At 38.2% G+C, this 18,356-nt stretch overlaps 3 protein-coding genes across 3 annotated transcripts; all 3 read left to right on the top strand.

The window, feature by feature from the left end:
• The first annotated feature begins 1,743 nt into the window (after positions 1-1,743).
• LOC106710129 (chymotrypsin-1) lies at positions 1,744-4,230 on the top strand. The gene is made up of 5 exons (XM_014502115.2): positions 1,744-1,836; positions 2,136-2,361; positions 2,758-2,992; positions 3,289-3,462; positions 4,001-4,230. Exons 1-5 carry the CDS (start codon positions 1,785-1,787, stop codon positions 4,142-4,144), a joined length of 831 nt encoding a protein of 276 aa, XP_014357601.2. The 5' UTR covers positions 1,744-1,784; the 3' UTR covers positions 4,145-4,230.
• A 681-nt stretch (positions 4,231-4,911) lies between these two features.
• Positions 4,912-7,101, top strand: LOC106710087 (chymotrypsin-2-like). The gene is made up of 5 exons (XM_045680888.1): positions 4,912-5,009; positions 5,620-5,851; positions 6,053-6,287; positions 6,468-6,641; positions 6,843-7,101. Exons 1-5 carry the CDS (start codon positions 4,958-4,960, stop codon positions 6,987-6,989), a joined length of 840 nt encoding a protein of 279 aa, XP_045536844.1. The 5' UTR covers positions 4,912-4,957; the 3' UTR covers positions 6,990-7,101.
• Positions 7,102-8,114: 1,013 nt separating this feature from the next.
• Positions 8,115-14,131, top strand: LOC106710086. The gene is made up of 11 exons (XM_045681056.1): positions 8,115-8,266; positions 9,220-9,451; positions 9,885-10,119; positions 10,318-10,491; positions 10,690-10,830; positions 11,392-11,417; positions 11,806-11,894; positions 12,120-12,351; positions 12,537-12,771; positions 12,982-13,155; positions 13,884-14,131. The coding sequence occupies exons 1-11, from the start codon at positions 8,215-8,217 to the stop codon at positions 14,076-14,078; spliced, it is 1,785 nt and encodes a 594-aa protein (XP_045537012.1). The 5' UTR covers positions 8,115-8,214; the 3' UTR covers positions 14,079-14,131.
• Positions 14,132-18,356: the final 4,225 nt, after the last annotated feature.

The raw sequence follows: 18,356 nt of genomic DNA on the forward strand, positions 1-18,356 counted from the left end.
TAACTACACTTAGAAATACACTTAGAAATAATAAAATAACTCGTCATTGTAAAATAGTCGCATTTTAAAATCTGTGTAATATAAATCTAAATTTTATGTAAATTAGAAATATTTTAAAATAAGCGATAAATAATACATATATATATATATATATATATATAAATAATAGAATAAAATTTAAAATATTTTTTCTGAGTTTTATTGAATAATACCAAAAATCCTTTTCATTTGAATCTTTATCGACGAAATGTTTATAAGCTGTGCCCTATCTATAGACAAGTTGTTCAGTGAACCAGTAATTATATAAATCAAAATTTATCACTCGCAGCGATTTATTCGGATTTATTTTGATAAGCCACCGTTTTTATTTCAACATCACTTATCGGTGTGTTGTTGAATTTTTACATCAAACAACATATATGAAAATAATAGTAATCAACAAAAATTATCTTTACCTTAGTAGATACTGAATAAATAGATCCAATTAAATATTATGGACTTACGAAGTATGAGCTGAAAATAATAGCCGAAAGATTTCTTAAGAGCAAGGCAAAAAGTTGAATTTAATGTCCATTTCCACGTAGCATCTTACCCAGTGTTTTTCAAAGTGGGCGATAACGCCCCCTTGGGGGCGTTTAAAACCTAGTGGGGGGCGTTAAGGAGCCCAAAAAATGGGGGGTGTTGAAATTAATTAAAGTAATGAAATTGTGGTTTTTAAGTTTTAAGGTTGCATAAAAAATAGGGGGCGCTAAAAATAATTGATTTTCAAAGGGGGCGGTAAAAGTAATAAGTTTGATAATCACTGATCTAACCTATCACTTGATTAACCATACTAGTTAAGATCCAATTCCACTGGCACGGTCACGACTTCCATACAAAATAATAGCTATAACTTTAGTTTCTGAGAGTAAAATTCCTGTATAAAACATCGTTGTCTATTTTGTATAAGGATTTTGGTCTCAGAAACCAACGATTGTAGTTGTCCTCGTTTTAATTTTGTTATCAGTCGACATAAAAATGGATAAAAGTTTCAACTATACGACATTGGTTGAAGTAATTGTTGTAAAAATACTTCAAATACAACTTATTCAATAACAATATATTAATCAGACTGTTTTGATCGATCGAGACAGCTTGCCCGTGTTATTTAGGCTGTTATGTCGCCATTATGATAAAGAACTTAACGACTGCCTAATCTTAAATTGCCCTTGAAGCAATTTTTAACACAATTAAATATTACTAATATTATAAATGCGAAAGGTTAGCTGGATGAAGCTTTGTTTGAAAGCATCTCCGGAACCGCAGAACGGATCTTGAAGAAATTTGGCACAGATGAAAAACATAGTCTGGAAGAACACATAGACTACTTATTAAGTTTTTTTTTAATTCCGCGCGGTCGGAGTCGCGGGCAAAAGCTAGTAATTCAATTACAAATAATATACATGTTTATTTTTATCTTTTACATTACATGTTCATTGTTGTAGCCAAAAATGCATTATTTTATCGGAGTTAAAATATCCCCCAGTCTTCAGACGCGGAATGATCATTAGTTTGTAGGCAGAAGTTAGATAGACGAGAAAATTTCTGACAAAAGGCATTTTGCTACCCCAAAGATCATTACGACAAACAGGATGTCCGAAAGCGTATATCTATAATTGTTTTTTATCTATTTTAATGCAATCATAGCAATTAATCACAGCTATCTGTAAATTCAATTCTTATAAGATATGTAGTGCGTTATATAAGGCGCGACAGGAAATGCGCGAGCACACGGCGGCCACAAAATGGTGTACTCGGTCGGGATTGTTCTCGCTACGCTCCTAGTGGCTGGTTTGGGTAAGATGTTGCTGTCAGTATTAGCAGAACCTGACATATATTGTAGAATGATGATAAATTTAAGTGCAATGACCATATAAGTTGAAGCCAAAATTGTGAGGTAAAGTAATGATTAGGTGTATCCCCCTTTAACTTGAGAGATACCGTACTACTTGCTTTGTCATCACGGCACTCCCTAGTCTGAAACATTATGCTTACGTCTTTCACCGCTGCGAATTACGTTAAACATGTTTTTAGATTCAGTATTAAATATGAAGCTGTTTTTTACTAATCATTTCAACACTTGTATCCTATTTTAGCTTTGCCAACGCCCGACATTGACGTAAGTCAGTTCTATGGCCACTCAGATCCCACGGGGCGTATCGTGGGCGGTTCAAACGCAGGCAATGTGCCGTTCATGGTAGCGCTCTCGAGCGGGCTGATCTCACGCTCGTTCCTGTGCGGTGGCTCGCTGGTGGGCCGGCGCCGCGTGCTTACCGCCGCGCACTGCATCGCCGCCGTTTTCTCCGGAGGTTCGCTCACCAAGTAAGCAATATTATAACAGCTATTCCACTGCTATAACAGTCCAGACCCAGTTTTCAAGCAATCTAGACTTCTCAAGCTACGCCAATAACCGTTTATTTCGACCACAATCTCAAATCAGAGCAAGTTACAAACGATATAGGAATATAAATTATGATAACAAAATAGGTATATAACATTTATCAATTAATGAATTAGATAAATTTATAAGTATTACAATTATAAAGATAATAACAATTTTATCTTATTGAATTTAATATGTCGTCGAAAACATTGAAAGAATCATTTAAATACAACTTTATATATCGACTAAAAAGATTACATTTTATTTCTAGTGATGAGCTACATCTAATTCCATATTATAGTTTCAAAGCCTCATTTTTTCTTGTACCATTTCAGTTCCCTCCGCGGCACGGTGGGCACCAACCGCTGGAACTCCGGGGGCACGAGCTTTAACTTTGCGCGCAACATAACACATCCTAACTACGTGGCGGGACCTATCAAGAACGATATCGGACTACTGGTGACCTCCTCTGATGTCGCTCTCAGCAACTCCGTACAAATTGTCGCACTCAACTATGATTTCATCGGCGCTAATGTCGGCACCACCGTGTACGGTTGGGGAAGGATTAGGGTGGGTACAATGTCTTAAGTTTATTTTGAATTGTCAGTTGAAATCACTTTTTATTCACGTCTAAACCAATAATTAACTATTGTCATAATAAAATACAATTGGTACAACTATTATGATCCTGTTAAATAAGAATCACAAATGCTTTTTCGTTACATAAGAATTTGTATACCCAAAAGAGGCAAAATTTCGTGCTTTAATCATTCGTGAAGAGTACAGCTGTGGCAACTTACTTTCGATCCGTTTTTATCACTATGAACATAATTTTGTTACTATTTTGTTTGTTGTGTGTGTTGCAGCAAGGCGGGCAGAGCTCAGCGACGTTGTTGCAGCTGAACAAGAACACGTTCGATGGCGCTCGCTGCGTCACCGACGTGGCACGCATGGCTCAGCAACTGAACATCCGCGCACCTGCCGTCCAGCCGCACATCGAGATCTGCACCTTCCACTCCGCCAACCACGGAACTTGTCATGTTAGTCCAACAAAATAAATAGAAAAGTGTTTCTAATGAGATCCGAACCTTCGACGAAAAGAATTGCATCCTTTATAAGATCTCTAATGGTGTAACTTTCTTCATGGTCGACTCCTATGTCGTATATTACCACACTTAGTTTTTTACTTATTTTTATTTATATTATGAGGTGGTAAACGAGCAAGCAGCGATTTGAATTCGTCGTTGAACAGCAAAGCGACCGTTGACCATAGACAACTCCTAGTTCTGATGCGTTGCCTACTTTTAATCAACGGAGGATATATATATAATATGTCTCCTTACAATGCATCCTCTACTTCGTCTAATCCACATGCCCTTCCTTTCCATCCAAGAAAAGGGTGGGAAGAGAAAGAGGACATAAATCAGGCATCTCGTACGCACACTCAGACTTACGCGGAATTACTTTTAACAAGTAGCGTCTGCAACAGATGTTGTTGTTGCCGTCTGCTGCGTTCTGGCTGATAGTTTTTTTTTTTTAATGGTGATATTATATGTTTTTTATTTGTAATGTTCTCAGGGTGATAGCGGCGGGCCGCTAGTGCTGCGCAGCAACGGAAGACAGATCGGCATCGTGTCATGGGGGCTGCCGTGCGCACGCGGCGCGCCGGACATGTTCGTGCGCATCAGCGCCTACCGCAGCTGGCTACAATCCAACTTGTAAATTAGACAAAGAATATACGAACTCATATTGTTTTAGTGCTTTTATTTTACACCAAACTGTTGGTATTAGAACTATTAAGGGGATTAAGTTTGTGTAAATGTACTGGTTCGAGTTTTTATAATGCTTTATAATATCGGTCAGAGTCTATGAGTTCCTTCCTCGTTAATTATTCACTAAGGGACACTTAGTTTAGATTTAGTGATTGAGAAATATACATCTAAAAGATCTTTATCTTCTTTTTGATTTCATTCTAAATTTACATTTAGGTAAGTCAGTGCGGGACGCAGACAATTTTTAGACAACAAGGTAAGTACATCGTACAGCAAATAACGCCTTCAGAAGTTTTGAATGTTGTCGCTCGCACAACGTCCGTGAAGCGTGCTATCAAATGGCGTCGTGTTCACTCCTATCATATTAATTGTGCTTTTATGAAATATCAGTTTGTAAAATTGCTTTCATTTCTACTAAAGTTTTGAGTGAACAGCTTGAATATTATCAATTTAAAAGACGGTGTCTGATAGATGATAAACTATTTGCGATAAATCTGTCGCGTTCTTAACTAATCTCTGCTAGTTTTATCCAAATAACCAGAATAATAATTTCCCAACAACCAATATAATTATGACGACAATCATAAATTTCTGTTCGTTGATAAACACTACTCTATATCTTTGCTTATCTGATATTAATCGTATAATTTCATCAATTAATTAGTTTTTACTGTTCAAAAATTGTAGATTAGGGTTGTAGACAAACTTATAAATATGTGTAACGGTGGCACATTTCGCAAACGTGCTGAACGTCGAAACAGAGATGACATTCAAAGTAGCAGTTCTACTGGCCACTGTGCTAGCTACCAGCCTCGGTAAGTTACAATATACCTAATTTGATAATTTGCATTACGACATAGAAATCGCTTTATTTGATATTTCTTACACGTTTACTTTAAGTCTTGCTTAATCAAATGTGAATTTCTACTATACTTTATTCATAATATATTAACTTTGAGCAAAACCCAATTCTGGTTATGGCCGTGGCAGGTTTAAACTCGTGAAAGATAAACTTCGTAGTTCTGGAATCTGAACTTCAACTCTGCAACGCGCTATTTGTAAGCTTCTAACCCACTTTTAGTTCCGCGGAAAGATTCGCAACTTTATTGCGTCTTGTCTATTTTTTTATATTGTCAGTGTATTTTTCGCTTTCTTGCCAATTAAATTATTCATTACTTTAGTATATAAATGTAAACAATTTTTAATCTCTAACATGAATGTTAGCTTATCTTCTTTAACATAATGTGAATCAATTTATTTCGTTATGTACCTACTTGTTTTGTAATTCCCAAAAAATGTTCCTATGACTAAATTGGCTTTCGTTCATGATTTTAAAACTTAGCACATTTTATGATCACATTATCTCTGAATTGGGTATAAAAAGATGTGAAAAAGTAATAAATCGAATGGTTGTTCGTATTCCAGCTGTGCCAACACCACGTCATGAGTTCTCCGACTTCTTCATACACGCGGATCCTAACGCACGCATAGTAGGGGGCAGCCAGGCGGCAGAGGGCAGTGTGCCCTACATGGTGGCCATGTCTAACGGCCTGCTGGTCCGCAGCTTCCTCTGCGGAGGGTCACTGATCAGCGCGCGGCACGTGCTTACCGCCGCACACTGTATAGAGGCGGTCTTCTCACGCGGTGCTCTCAGCAGGTCAGGAATTAAAGACCAAGCTGTTCATTAGATAAGCTACTAGGAAATATATATTAAAAACCCCTAAAGATATTTCATAAGATATACTTGACAGGCAGCAATCTGTGTTTTTAATTTGAGGAGTTCTATTCCATTTATGGGCGCAGTTTAAGCAACCAGAACTAGAACAAAAATTGACAGGAATATCAATACAATTCTCAGCTCCCTCCGCGTGACGGTGGGCACGAATCGCTGGAACTCCGGTGGCCAGTCATACAGCCTATCGCGTAACGTTACCCACCCGAACTACGTCTCCGCCACCATCAAGAACGACATCGGCATCCTGGTGACATCATCCAACGTGGCCTTCTCCAACCTTGTGCAGCCGGTGGTCCTCAGCTACGACTACATCGGCGCCGGCGTCAGGTCCAAAGCCGCCGGCTGGGGAAGAATCAGAGTAAGTATAAAATTGACGTAAGTTCTATTTGACCGACTGCCAAGCAGGTAATGTATTATGCATGAATGAATGGACGTATTTTGTGTATTCCATTTTTACCTTCTGTAACCTAACCCGCTCAAACTTTTTTACGAGTGAAATGTTGATCAGTCGGACTAATTTAATGAGAAATGTTTGCAGCAAAACGGTTCCCTGTCGCCGACCCTGCTACAGTTGATAGTAACGACGATTGACGGGCAGCAATGTGTCCGAGAGGTGGCGCAGCGCGCAGCCGAGCTCAACATCCGAGCGCCCGCCGTTGAGCCCCACATCGAGCTCTGCGTCTATCATTCTCCCGGACACGGCATGTGCAACGTCAGTATAACACGCAATAATTAAACGTCCCATCAGTTCTCTCTCAAGTATTACAAGTTACAATAGTGTAAGTTTAGTCAGAGGTTTCCACCTTCATGACCAAATGGCTCGTGATCAGAACATCACTCATCTTGGCAGGCTATCCAAGATTAACACGTTAATCACAGATTGAGCTTTCTAAGCTTCCAATTTAATTTGCAGGGTGACAGCGGCAGTGCTCTGGTCATCGAGAGCAGCAGCCTCCAGATCGGCATCGTGTCGTGGGGGATGCCGTGCGCGCGCGGCGCTCCCGACATGTTCGCGCGCGTCAGCGCCTACGAGGATTGGATCACTCGCGCTATGGCTTAAATCACAGGCGTCATGACTTGGTCTTCCGCGTCATGTCTAAGATGACTCGCGTTTCGATTTTAATCACCGTCGTCATGGAATAATGTTTTCATTTAATACATTTAAATTCTATTGTTATATTACAGAGATAAATAATGTAATTTTATTAATAAGCCAAGGAAATAAAAAAAAAACAAACTAACTATTTAACCAAAAATCTTTATTTATGAAATTTTCTTTATTTATGTATGTACCGGCTGAATGCGAATGACCGTACCACGATGTCTCATAAATGGCTGGGACCCACAGCCATTAAACAGATATTCAAAAATAAGATAAGAGTTTTATTTAACCAATTTAATGCTTTCTGGAATAATATTGCAGATGTCCATGGGCGTCGATGAACACCTTGGTGTTCCCGCTGCTCGTTTGCCCCCTTCTCTTATAAAAAAAAAAATATTGGTACTCAACTCAATTTAACTAACTGTATTATTTTAGTAACTCACATTGTTTAAGTGCTTTTATTTTACACCAAACTGTTGGTATTCGAACTATTGAGGGGATTAAGTTTGTGAAAATGTACTGGTTTGAGTTTTTATAATGCTTTATAATGTCGGACAGACAACAGAAATAAATTGCTGCACTCTTGAGTTCCTCCGTCGTGAATTATTCACCAAGGGAGAAACTTAGTTTAGATTTAGTGATTGAAAATAAACATCTATGAGATCTTTATCTTCTTTTGAATTCTCATTATAAATTTACATTTAGGTAAGTCAGTAAGGCAGCGGGACGCTGACAATTTGTAAACTGTACGAGCTATGTACATAGTACAACAAATAACGTCTGTACAAGTTTTGAACGATGTCGCTCGCAGAATATTCGTCACTCATGTCATATTAATTGTGCTTTTGATGCTTGAATACTATCTATTTTAAAGACGGTGTCTGTTTATAAGATAAACTATTTGCGATTAATCTGTCGCGTTCTTAACTAATCTCTGCTAGTTTTATCCAATTAAATCCAGAATAATAATATCCCAACAACCAATAAAATTATGACGAAAATCTTAACTTTCTGTTCGTTGATAAGCACTACTCTATATCTTTGCTTATCTGATATTAATTGTATAATTTCAAAAAGTAATTAGTGTATACAGTACAAAAATTGTAGATTAGGGTTGTAGACAAACTTATAAATATGTGTAACGGCGACACATTTCGCAAACGTGCTGAACGTCGAAACAGAGATGACATTCAAAGTAGCAGTTCTACTGGCCACTGTGCTAGCTATCAGCCTCGGTAAGTTACAATATTCCTAATTTGATAATTTGCATTACGACATAGAAATCGATTTATTAGATATTTCTTACTCGTTTACTTTAAGTCTTGCTTAATCAAATGTGAATTTCAACTTTATTCATCAACTTTGAGCAAAACCCAACTCTGGTTAAGGCAGTGGCAGGTTTAAACTCGTGCCAGCTACACTTCGTAGTTCTGGAAGCTCCGAACTTCAACTCTGCAACGCGTAATTCAAATCATATTCTTCGCGATTTGTAAGCGTCTAACCCTCTTTTAGTTTTAGCTTCAGTCTAGTTTATTGCGTCTTGTCTATTTTTTTATATTGTCTATATCAAAACTAGGAGAAATATAATCCAGACATATGACCAATGGCCAACTCGGGAAAGCTCTCGTTGAAGTAGATGTAAAGAGAGGTATTTAAATCTTTCAGAATGGTGCATTACTGCTGCTAACTTTAGACTGTATATTTGTGCGTCGTATTGAATAGTGTCCCAGTATATCGGACGAAACTTATCATTACTTATATTATTAAGTACATAGGATAATTTGAATGAACGCTTATCAATTACAAAGATAAACTGTTATACTGCAACTTGTTTTTTGTTATCTCAATATCTTAAGGACTTGAGCACCGATTGAATAAAAGCAGCACTGATTTTTTCATTTAGGTGTATTTTTCGCTTTCGTAGCAATTTAATTATTCTTTACCTTAATATATAAAAGTAAACAATATTTTATCTCTAACATGAATGTTAGCTTATCTTCTTTAACATAATGTGAATCAATTTATTTCGTTATGTACTTGTTTTGTTACTCCCAAAAAAAAATGTGTCTAAATTCTTGGCTTTCGTTCATGATTTCAAAACTTAGCACACGTTATGGTCACATTATCTGTGAAATCGACTTAAAAAGATGTGAAAAAGTAATAAATCGAATGGTTGTTCGTATTCCAGCTGTGCCAACACCACGTCATGAGTTCTCCGACTTCTTCATACACGCGGATCCTAACGCACGCATAGTAGGGGGCAGCCAGGCGGCAGAGGGCAGTGTGCCCTACATGGTGGCCATGACCAGCGGCCTGATGCTCCGCAGCTTACTCTGCGGAGGGTCACTGATCAGCGCGCGGCACGTGCTCACCGCCGCACACTGTATAGATGCGGTCTACTCAAGCGGTGCTCTCAGCAGGTCAGGAATTAAAGATCAAGCTGTTCATTTGATATTAACTTGATACTGCTTATAGAAAGTAGATCATGCCAAGTAGATCATGAGCTGCTAGGAAATACGTATCAAAACCCCTAAACCAGTCATGTCAAATATACGGGCCGCGATCGCAATATGTTACAGAAGCTTGAATGTTTTTAGAGCTTTTAGACTTCATTCGATTCTAATCGAATAAATAAAATTTGATAATAATCCTGCATTTTCTTTTTTTTTCCAATCTGACCCACCTACGAATTGAAAATTTAATATCTGCAAAATTGAGTTTGACACCTCTGCCCTTAACAGATTTCACAGGCCGCAATCTCTGGATTAAATCTAGTTCTATATCATTTATGGCCGCAGTTTAAGCAACCAGAACTAGAATAGAAATTGACAGGAATATCAATACAATTCTCAGATACCTCCGCGTGACGGTGGGCACGAACCGCTGGAACTCCGGTGGCCAGTCTTACAATCTGTCGCGCAACGTTACCCACCCGAACTACGTCTCCACCACCATCAAGAACGACATCGGCATCCTGGTGACATCAACCAACGTCGTCTTTTCCAACCTTGTGCAGCCGGTAGTCCTCAGCTACGACCACATTGGCGCTGGCGTCAGGTCCAAAGCTGCCGGCTGGGGAAGAACCAGAGTAAGTATAAAATTGACGTAAGTACAATTTGACCGACTGCCAAGCAGGTAATGTATTTATTATGCATGAATGAAAGGATGTATTTGTGTATTCCATTTTACCTTCTTTAACCGAACCCGCTCAAACGATTGTAACGAGTGAAATGTCGATCGGACGCACTCGGATCAGTTGGACTAATTCTATGAGAAATTTTTGCAGCAAAGCGGTTCCATGTCGGCAGCCCTGCAACGGTTGATAGTGACGACGATTGACGGGCAGCAATGTGTCCGAGATGTAGGGCAGCGCGCAGCCGAGCTCAACCTCCGAGCGCCGCCCGTTGAGCCCCACATCGAGCTCTGCGTCTACCATTCTCCCGGACACGGCATGTGCAACGTCAGTATAACACACATAACATGATTAAACCTCCCATCAATCACTCTGACAAGTTTTATAAATTACAATAGTGTAAGTTTAGACAGATCTTCATGACCAAATGGCTCGTGATCAGAACATCACTCATCTTGGCAGGCTATTCAAGTTTAACACGTTAATCACAGATTGAGCTTTCCAAGCTTCCAATGTAATTTGCAGGGTGACAGCGGCAGTGCTCTGGTCATCGAGAGCAGCAGCCTCCAGATCGGCATTGTGTCTTGGGGGTTGCCGTGCGCGCGCGGCGCTCCCGACATGTTCGTGCGCGTCAGCGCCTACAGGGATTGGATCACTCGCGCTATGGCTTAAATCACAAGCGTCATGACTTGGTCTCCCGCGTCATGATTGAGATGACTCGCGTTATGATTTTAATCACCGTCGTCATGGAATAATATTTACATTAAATACATTTAAATTCTATTGTTATATTCTGGAGATAAATAATGTAACTTTATTAAAGCCAAGGAAATAAAAAAATCAAATTAATTATTTAACCAAAAATCTTTATTTATGAAATTTTCTTCATATTTGTATGTACCGGCTGAATGCGAATGACCGTATCGCGATTTCCCATAAATGGCTGGGACCCACAGCCATTAAATAGATATTCAAAAATAAGATAAGAGTTTTATTTAACCAATTTAATGCTTTCTGGAATAATATTGGTACAACACCTGGTTCCAAACTAAAATCGAGATATTTGTAACCATAGATACAGTGCACATTTACGCTAAATCGCATAAATTGGCCATCCTTATTAAAGACTTTATGATATATGAAAAAAGTTTTTTTTATAAATACAAGCCATGTAGGACATTGCCTTTTTGGAACACATGTGGAATCTATTAAAACTTAAACAAACAGGTTAATTACCACTTGTTTAATGATAAGTGATAATTTACTTTAACATAATGTGTGCAAATATCTCGTAAAAGCTATTGTTCTATCGCTAGATGTCGCTGGCACATGTTTTCACTTGACATTTAATCAGGCGGGAAAAATAAACATTTAGAAAATGATTACTACGTTTTGATGTACGACTAAGTAATACATTTTTCTATATTTATTAACTGCCAGCAATGTTCTAAAACTTTCTGTAATACGATAGTATAATAAAGAAGATTTTTGTCTTATATAAACTTGAGTATACCACTAGCGACTATTTCAAACTTGAATGCAGTACGAAATTAGTACTCCTTATCTACTGAATGTATTTTATTGAAATGCCAAATTGATTAAATTCAAACATTACACATATAAACCACCCAGTTGTTGAAGGAATTTACAATTACATCGCTTCGGTGTCGCGACAACGATGGTGTTTAAATTTGAAGTCATTTTACTAGTATTATTTGTTTCAATTTTCGGTAAGTTTGTAATATTATGTGATGTGTATCTAATATAATTTTATTGTTCATTCAATGATTAAAATTGATTTTGCACCAACATGAAACCTTTGAAACCCAACCAGTACATCATCACTCTTTGAAAAATGGCAAGACACAAAACACCCCATCTACACATTGGCGAATGCAATGACTAGTGGAAGTCGCTAGTAAATCCACCAGTGTGTAGACGAGACAATTTTGTAGGAGCTACATCATACGAGTACGGCACGTCAGATCTGTTTATTCACGCGGAGTCCCGCGGGCGCATTCTTGGCGGCGTGCCGGCGGACGAAGGCGCAGTCCCTTACATCGCAGCAGTGGCCGTGGGGACCACTGTCCGTAGCTTCCTCTGCGCGGGCTCCCTGTTCACTACTAAGCATATCCTGACAGTCGCTCACTGTATCACCGCCCTATACCGCAATGGGTCTCTTGTCAAGTAAGCTATGTGTTTAATCTGACTTCTAAGCTAGACCACAAACAAAAGATGTTTCCATTCTGCTTTCTTTAAATTGCGTTTGCCAGAATATAGCAAAAACTTCAAGCATGCATTGCCGTCTTTAAAAAAATGCCGACCCTTAGATTTATTTCTGGCATCAATAAATTCTATTTTATAAATTCCAGCTCTCTCAGTATAACGGTGGGCACAAACAGCTGGAACTCTGGCGGTCAAACGTACAACATCTCCGGTAACATCACACATCCGGACTTCGACCCGAAACTTGTCATAAACGATATAGGATTCCTGATCGTCTCAACAGATGTCGATCTCAGTAAGAGCGTGCAGTTGATCATTTTGAGCTACGAGAACATCGGAGCTGGCGTTGAAACGACAGTCGCCGGTTGGGGAAGAGTGAACGTTAGTATTGTTTTGTTACACAATTGTCTGTTTATATTCTTTGTCTTTTTTAAGGGGGTATCTGAATCTTACTTGATACTAGATTGCCGTTGAACTTCAGCAATGATAAAAAAATTAGGATATTTTTTGTACGGACGTTTAAGGAAGTGTACGAATAAACTTGTATTGTATGATTCGATGGACGACAAGAACTAATACTTGATTTTCCAGAGAACGACACCTGTCTCCTCGGAGCTGCTGGAGCTGGAGATGACGACAGTGGAAGGGCAGCAGTGTGCAAAAGAGGTGAAAGCAAATGCCGCGAAGTTCCGAATGCGAGTGCCACCAGTAGAGCCTCGCCTCATGCTCTGCGCGTACCACTCGGTGAACCACGGCGTATGCAACGTCAGTAAAACGATTTTGCCTATATATCAGTTTAGTAATATTTGTTCGGTGCATGAATAGGATGGGTCGACCGGTGAAATACCACTACCATACATAAGACAGGCGTCAAGCGGAAGCAATTCCACGTTTCGTCAGATGAGTGTGGTGCTGGAGGCCTAATTTTAGTCTTCTTTCCCTTCACACCCTTTTCTTATTAGGAAAGGATAGGAAGGGAAAGTGAATTTGGCGGAAGAGGGGACGCATGGGAAGGGGTATCCTCTTTCTGTGCGTCCCCTTCTCGCTTGATTAAAGGTAGGAAACGCATCTGCATTTGCGGATCTCTATGGGCAACGGTCGCCTCGCTATTTCGGAGAATTCAGATGGCCGTTTGCTCGTTTGCCACCTTTTGATATAAAAAAATATATATCAGTTAACATGTCACCGTCGAGGTGCTCGAGTCTAAATTAGATTAGACCTGAGAGCGTTGGTGGCACATAGGTTGAACAGTAAACTTATAATCTACTAGTCCGGGTTCGATACGTGCCATAAAACAATATGGCTTTGGCCTACGTGTTGACCCTTAACTTAAAGTAGGCGAGTCCCTCGGTGAGGAAAATAAAGTGCCTCGATCACATTGCACTTTACATAAATTGTCGTGATGGTAGAAATCTGCTGTACATCCTTTTATTCCCATCTCACAAAACCTTATAAAATGCAATACTTTTAATAAATAATCTATTTTTGTTCAGGGTGACAGCGGCAGTCCTTTAGTGGAAGTGAGTACTGGTAAGCAGATCGGTCTGGTGTCGTGGGGAATGCCGTGCGCGCTTGGGACGCCCGACATGTTTACACGAGTCAGCGCATATCAAACATGGATCCAACAAACTATGACTATTTCTAATAACACTGGAGCTGTTAATGAAACTAAAGCAACGGAAACTTAAATGAGGATTTTCACTCATAATAAAGAACGGAGATATGTCTTATTACAATTGTTACGGGAAAATTTTCACGATAATATAATTATTTCTTTCATGTGAATATTGATAAAATAATTAAAATGTATCATTTTTTATTTCGTACTTTTCATTTAATTATATTGGAATAGTGATTGGTGAAAATTTGTATTTTACGGTAAAATCAATAACTTTTATCGTTTTCTAATTTATTTGTTACTTAAAAATCTTGAAACAGAATTTTTATTCGGTTATTAAAATATTCCAGATCCATTTACAGATACTTATTATTATATATATAAATATTTTTAATTTTTTGATTAATATTTAAAATAAATAAAGTCACATTTATTATTATAATATTTTAATATAAAAATCAACAATTAATTTAACAAATAACTTAATGTTACAATAAACCAAATCATACAATAAATAATAATAATTATTTACGCATTAATAAACAATAATTTAATTAAACATAAACAACAACAGCGCACATCAATAATTTTGTAATATATCGAGTAAGAAATGCCTGTAGGCGCTGAGTCTGACGTATACATCGGGGAAGCCCCGCGCACAGGGCAGCGCCCACGACGCAATACCTACCTGCGCGCCTGTAGCACGCACTATTAGAGGACTGCCTGAGTCACCCTGTTAATTTTACAATTTACTGTAGGTGTTAATTTGTAATGAAAAAAATAAATTGGACTAAATCTTATTTTGATCCAATGACGAAATATTATATTTTGGTGTTATTTTGCGAAATTTTGAAATAAGGGTTTGTTGGGATAAAGGTTTGGTGATTATGAGAAAAAGTGTTTTACGTGTAATCTTATTAATATTATAAATGCGAATGTATAGATGGATGGGTGTTTGTTTGAAGGTATCTCCACAACGGATCAACGGATCTTGATGAAATCTGGCACAGATGTAGAACGTAGTCTTGAAGAACACATAGGCTATTTTTTTTTAATTCCGCGCAACCGGAATCGCTGGCGACAGCTAGTTCATAATTTTCACTTTTTGGAAAAAATGTGTATAGTTTGTCCATGGTCAAAAATCATAATATTTGGATTAAAACGCTGGATAGAACAAATAGCCTAACCATGGCATGCAAATACTTACATAGCAAAGTCCATGTCCTATAGAATGGAAAGTACATATTTCCAACTCCGAGTCCAGTCTTATCCCTGCGCCGGGGGAGGCGGCCAGAGCCTCGCCGCAGCCGCGAGGTGACATCGTCTTCAGATTGATCAGCTGCAAGTTGTCCGCAAACGGGAACAGAATCTACCAGTAGAGGCATTTGTTAAAAATAAATTGGTTGATGCAATTGAATCAAGAAAGCATGTAAAAAATAAACATTTTATTTTTAGAAATAGCCTGAGACTTCTAACAAACATTGATAAATATAACTTACCCAAGTGATTGATGTCAAATCAGCTCCGAGCCTTCCCCATCCGGTGACATAGCTGGGCACATCTCCGTCTACCCAATCAAAACTAAGGGACACGACGCCGACTCTCGCGCTCAGTACTAAAGATTCGACCAGAAATAACACGCCAATGTCGTTTTTAAGACGAACAAAATCCCAGGACGGATGATTCTTAAAATGACTGAATTTTACAACGCCCTCTGTTGCTTTCCATTGATTCGAACCCACTACACCACGTGTTGTTCTGTAATTAGTTTCTACATTTAATAGTTATTTAGTTAGTAATCATACTAATATAAAAGCGAATATTTGGATGGATGGATGGACGTTTGAAGGTATCTCTGGAATGATTCAACGGATCTTGTTGAAACTTTGCACAGACGTAGAACATAGTCTGGAAGACCACACAGGTTACGTTTTTTTACAGCTAGTGTGTAATAATTTCCTATCTTTCCTTACATATCAAAACAGTAAAGTATAACTTTTTGAAAACCATACTAGTTAATGGTAAAATCGGATTAGATTGTCATTTGTTAGCAGTCTGATCCAATTTCTAACCGAAGCCATACTTCATTGTTTATGAGGTTCTGGTCTTCGTAATCCAATATTTGTACCTTGTTATGGAAAAATGCATTGTTGTCTTGTTTAGTTTTTAATGTTTGGTTTGTTATAATCTTTAATAGATCTATCTGTAAATAACCTAAATAATCTTACTCAATAAGTTTCCCATTTTCTACCAGGGGGTCGATGCAATGTGCCGCGGTGAGCACATGGCGAAAGCTGATGATGGACCCCCCACACATCATACTCTTGACTTTCGCCCCCCAGACCAGTGCTACCATATGGGGGGCGTATCCGTTGGGCGCGTCAACACCCCCGACTACTCGGGTATCCCCAAAATTCGCTCGACTTTCATTACGGTCTACTGGAATACCTAAAATGTAAAAAATACAATATAACCTATAATTCTTGTTAAGATTTTTTATTTAGGTACTTTTTCGTAACACATTTTTACTCTGCGACTTCTTGACTCGGAGGGTGCAATTACTGTAACATCGTGAAATAAAAAAAAAACCTTTATAAAACATTAATAAAAATTAAAAACTAGTTAAAACATACCACTGACACTGAGTGTAAAATTAATTAGAGAAATAACCACAAAAAGGGCAACCATTTTTAACGAAGTGTGATAAAGCTATGACTGTTATTTTTAAAATTAGTCTTATTTATATTGAATGCATTATTTTGAGTATTAAATGATAATGAAAAAGTATTTGAATCATAGACAAATGAATAATTGTTTTTAAAAAAATCATTTGTTGTCTCCGACTGATAAAACTATCTACAACTTGATTAAGTCAATGTGCGAATTTATTTACTCAAATCCTTTTAATCCTTACTTGACTTACTTGACTTAATGTCCTATGTCCCCGTAGTGGGGCAGAGGGCGTCCACAGTGCGCCGCCAGCTCACTCTATCTTGGGCTCTGCGTTTGGTCTCGAGCCATGTCAGCCCGACTGTCTTCATGTCGGCTGCCACTGCGCGCCGCCAAATTTGTTTAGGACGACCACGTCTTCTTGTTCCTAGCGGGATTTAATCCTAATTCCTTTTAATCCGCTATTTACAAATTAATAAAATAAAAAATAATAAACAGACTTTACTTTGGAAGGAGCGTAAAGAATCTTGCTTGGAGACCAAAAGTTTCTACATTTGTTTGCGGTTCACTGGATTATAGGATAGTAGGGTAGTAGATAAGATACGAGCAGCGGGAACGCCGAGGTGTTCATCGACGGCTATGGACATCTGCAACACCAAAGGAACCGCAGATGCGTTGTCGGCCTTCGAGAAGGTGATAGGTTCTCTTCTTGGAGGACCCTAAGTCGTACCGGTTTGAAAATACCGCCGAGGACAGACCATTCGACAAGGCGACTTTGCGAGGCAGAAAGTTAACTTATTAGTAACTTATAAGTCCAATAAGAGATTGATTAAGAACATGATGAAAATTAACCCATTTTAATAATCTATACCTATACATATTAATAAAATTGGAGTGTCTGTTTAAAAAAATACATATTTCGTACACATGATGTATTTGCGTAGCCGAGAACCAAAAACCCATTTTTTTATTCCTGTCTGTCTGTCCGCAAGGACGCGTTTGTTTCAGATAATCTCCGGAAAGGCTGGACCGATTTTGACGAGACTGGGAAGATAGATGTGGCACGCGGGCACATATTATAGGCTACTTTTTTATATTCTACGCTGACGAAGTTGCGGGCGACCGCTAGTAGTTTAATAAATTATATTTATACCACAAAACTTTGAGTCTAACTCTGTCTACGACATTAGAATAAGTTGGTGTGATGTTATCTCACAGAACTATTAAAAATGAATTAATTATTGGCATTTGTTATCTACATTTATCATCGGATTAATAATACGATTGAAATTGATGCGATTTCAATGACATTGCGACAAATTGTTAACAAAGTAACAAAACAATTGAATTAAATGATCTCTAACAAATCAGTCCTTGAACTCGAAATTCAAGCACCGTCTATTGAATTAAACTTAAATAAATCTTAATGGTTCATTGGCTTGTAGTTAAAAAAACGAAAACAAATAAGTATTTTAAAAGCAAATAATATAGGAAGGACTACTAAAATACAACAAAGACATCTATGGCGTTATTTTCCATCCTTTCAGTTGCGGCATAATGGGGTGAATTGAGTGCGGTCCACCACATCTCGAAGAAAATATCAAAACCTTTCGAGATGCACCCAACCCTATTGCTACTACCACTACTTCGTTTTGGTTAGATATTAAGTGAATTATAG

The sequence above is a fragment of the Papilio machaon genome, chromosome 14 (assembly GCF_912999745.1).
Source record: "Papilio machaon chromosome 14, ilPapMach1.1, whole genome shotgun sequence".
NCBI classification, from domain to species: domain Eukaryota; kingdom Metazoa; phylum Arthropoda; class Insecta; order Lepidoptera; family Papilionidae; genus Papilio; species Papilio machaon.

Excerpts from the sequence above, each read along its gene's own strand:
- LOC106710087 (XM_045680888.1), top strand. The coding sequence starts at position 4,958 with ATGACATTCAAAGTAGCAGTTCTACTGGCCACTGTGCTAGCTACCAGC. Across the intron at positions 5,010-5,619 it reads TGTGCTAGCTACCAGCCTCG|CTGTGCCAACACCACGTCAT; the intron begins GTAAGTTACAAT and ends TTCGTATTCCAG. Across the intron at positions 6,288-6,467 it reads CCGGCTGGGGAAGAATCAGA|CAAAACGGTTCCCTGTCGCC; the intron begins GTAAGTATAAAA and ends AAATGTTTGCAG.
- LOC106710086 (XM_045681056.1), top strand. The coding sequence starts at position 8,215 with ATGACATTCAAAGTAGCAGTTCTACTGGCCACTGTGCTAGCTATCAGC. Across the intron at positions 8,267-9,219 it reads TGTGCTAGCTATCAGCCTCG|CTGTGCCAACACCACGTCAT; the intron begins GTAAGTTACAAT and ends TTCGTATTCCAG. Across the intron at positions 9,452-9,884 it reads TCAAGCGGTGCTCTCAGCAG|ATACCTCCGCGTGACGGTGG; the intron begins GTCAGGAATTAA and ends TACAATTCTCAG.
- LOC106710129 (XM_014502115.2), top strand. The coding sequence starts at position 1,785 with ATGGTGTACTCGGTCGGGATTGTTCTCGCTACGCTCCTAGTGGCTGGT. Across the intron at positions 2,362-2,757 it reads TCCGGAGGTTCGCTCACCAA|TTCCCTCCGCGGCACGGTGG; the intron begins GTAAGCAATATT and ends GTACCATTTCAG. Across the intron at positions 3,463-4,000 it reads CCAACCACGGAACTTGTCAT|GGTGATAGCGGCGGGCCGCT; the intron begins GTTAGTCCAACA and ends TAATGTTCTCAG.